We start from the raw sequence: 3055 nt of genomic DNA, 5'->3' as shown, positions 1-3055 counted from the left end.
TTTTTGTTGGATCCTAACTATTCTTTCTAGCAGAACAGTAGTCACTCTGTTTTTTATTTTGTCTATTTATTTTCAGTGTTGTATTATGTGTTTGTGCAAGAACTGAATAGGGGTGAAATGGAAAAAAGTAAATTTTCCCCCATGTCCTAACCATTATTTCTACCTAGTAGTCAGTCTGTTTTGTATTTCGCCTACTTATTTTCAGTGTTGTTAACTATGTCTTTTTTGTTTATGAAGTTAAAATAACACCAATTTAAATTTTGTAATTATGAATTTTTATTTATAGCCCTGATTCTTATATTTTTCTAATTTTATCATTTCTTTTAAGTTTTGTTCAAAATAAAAATCGACCATTTAAAAAAAAAAAGTGCCATTTTATACTTCACCCCTATTCAGTTCTGGCACAAACCTTAGAGTTTGTGGTGTCATATCTATATAAAACACACAGTAAAAGACAATTTTAAGTGATGTTTCTATATACTGATCTCTTTAGTGATTAATATCTAGTTAAAGGAATACTTTTTTTTCACTGTAGAACATGACTATTGAGGTAACGTTATAGTTGTTTTATTGACTAATCCTCAAGAACCACAAAAATACATATGATTAACATTCAAGAAAAAAGTTATCAATAGTTTTAAAAAATAATATCCAAACTTAAGTTTAATTGATAAATGAGTGTTATTAAGTTACTGATTTTTTATTTTTATTTTCAGTTACTACACTTTCACAAAGACATGCTTACCCAATGCTGCAGGCAGAAACAATTACCTCATTACATCCACAGCACAGACATTTCTACATTAAATGTTCATTAAGGTGTAGAAGGTGCGAACATAACGTATCCAAACCAGAATACAATCCTGGCTCAATTAAATTCAAGATCCAGTTAGCTGCGTAGTAAGTTACAATCTTTATTCTATTTTGTCTATTGTTATCTTTTCTTTGTTTGCTGCAATTATTTAACCCTTTAGTACCTATAAGGTCCCAAGTAAATATAGTTGTATCTCCTTTTTGTTTTCGACAATGTCTGGTCTAAATTACATACAAATATAAATTTTACATTAAAAAAAAAATTTTATTGATTTTGCATGGGTATGTGATGATATCTGTATGTGATAATATGCACTGACACACAATACTGAAAATGTGAATCATGACTATTATTTACAATACTCTTTCTTTAAAAAATGTATTTTATGACAATGATTATACAATTGAAATAAAATATGAATTTATTGTTTCTACTTACATTTTTCATTCTGTAATTAGGGCAAAACAGAGTGTAAAGTTACTGAATCCTCAAAACAGATTCAACAAAATGATTTTGGCACCAGACCCATTCTCTTTTTTTTATGACTAAAAAATAGTTCCAAGGAAGCTGTTAAAGTACACTGCAGTAGCTGAAGATATCTACTTATTTTTATTATTGGTGCTATTTAGAGGAGACAACAAAAAGGGTTTAATCAGTCATATTAGAATAAATGATTAAAATATGTCATGATCAAGAAATGGAAAAATTAGAAAAAATGGAGAAAGGACAAATCATTATTTTTATTTGAGAAAAATATGTTGCCTTTTAAATCATTTTTTAATCAACTGATATATTTATAAACAATCAATGTGATTAAAAGTTTTCTAAAATAGATATTATTATAATATTCAAGGATTATTTTATGAATCTATATGAAGAAATTAAGAAGGGTTTGACAAACAGAAATAAACAATCCACTTTTTAAAAGAAAAAGAAAATTTCCAAAAAAAAAAAAATTATACAAAATCATCTAAAAACAAATTTAATAACAAAAAAATTGTTAAATGATTATAAAAAAGTTATTAACTTCTTTGGTGATGTAGTTACGTATTAGGCTATCTAGGAAGAATATTTTATTGAGTTTGTAAACTCACTGTTCTGTTTATTTCATAAACAATCACAGTGTTTCATAGCTTCCTGTACTGGATGGATAACTACGTGTCTGCTAGATGAATATTGCCAGAAGGTTTAATATTTTTTGGGAACTAACTAATTATATAATATTATATATATTATATAATGCACTCTCTATTTAATAAACATATGGCAGAGAAAATCAAGTTGATAGTACAACTGATACTACTAATATGATATAGTTTTATCACTTATAACATAGTATATCTAATTATTTGATGTGATATTAATTCCCACTGTAATTTCTTAAATTGATTTTACTGTAAGTTTTTAATTACATTTTTAAAGTTACCACATGCCTGAAGTACGCATAATGACGTTTGAACCACTGAAGGTTGGGAAAGCTAGTGAAATTGTCCTTAAAATTACCAATCCCACTCAGCACCTAACGTCTCTTCAGTTCGGCCCTCTTATCAACAGTGAGGATAAGAAGAATTTAAAAACAGAAGAAATTTCTGAGACTAAAAAGGTAAAGAAATTTATTTTAAAAAAGAATGTTTATTTAATTTATTGATATTAATGCCATTTTCCTTAATACCCTATCTCACTATCCATTACTATACCTCAACAACATGGCTATATTATATTTTATTTGGAAAAATTAAATTTCAGGAAAACAATTTTTTTGATCTTCCTAGACCAATTAGGACTTTGCAAATCAACACAGAAGTAGAACTCCCCCAATGCTCAGTGATATTACCACCGAGAGATGATGCAGCTGAATATGATGATTCGGCTGACACTCACAACTTCCAGGATGATACAAAGTAAGTATGGTACCTTCGCTCTGTAGTAACCTTCTTTCATAAAAAGTTTTTGATTAAATGTTCATTTTTTAAAATTAGTTTGTTATTTAAATGTTGATCGTAAATATAAAGAAATGAACATAGAAATAGAAGAAAAATATAATATAACAGAAAGAACTTGCAGGATTTTATAAAGGCTTTTGGAAGGAAGGGTAGGATATGTTGTGTCCAGGTTTGAGTTTTGATGTTAGGATCTTCGTTAATTAAATGCAGAAATAGTTGGAATTATTAAGCAGAATATATTAAATAAAAATGTATTTGATATTTACTTTTTGGAATATTAAATTTTGTATTTATGGAT

General features: G+C 27.3%; 1 protein-coding gene across 1 annotated transcript in view; it reads left to right on the top strand.

Annotated features, from left to right (window-relative positions):
• DCTN4-p62 (dynactin subunit 4) overlaps positions 1–3055 on the top strand; it is a 17014-nt gene that overhangs the window by 10677 nt on the left and 3282 nt on the right. Inside the window, exons 6-8 of the mRNA XM_014422888.3 lie at positions 717–900; positions 2237–2417; positions 2561–2715. Of these exons, the coding sequence (XP_014278374.1) occupies positions 717–900; positions 2237–2417; positions 2561–2715 (520 nt within the window). The remainder of the gene's footprint in view (positions 1–716; positions 901–2236; positions 2418–2560; positions 2716–3055) is intronic.

Source organism: Halyomorpha halys, unplaced genomic scaffold (genome assembly GCF_000696795.3).
Source record: "Halyomorpha halys isolate HHAL.00 unplaced genomic scaffold, Hhal_1.1 Scaffold392.1, whole genome shotgun sequence".
Classification (NCBI taxonomy): domain Eukaryota; kingdom Metazoa; phylum Arthropoda; class Insecta; order Hemiptera; family Pentatomidae; genus Halyomorpha; species Halyomorpha halys.
This window is presented reverse-complemented; position numbering and strand designations above follow the sequence as displayed.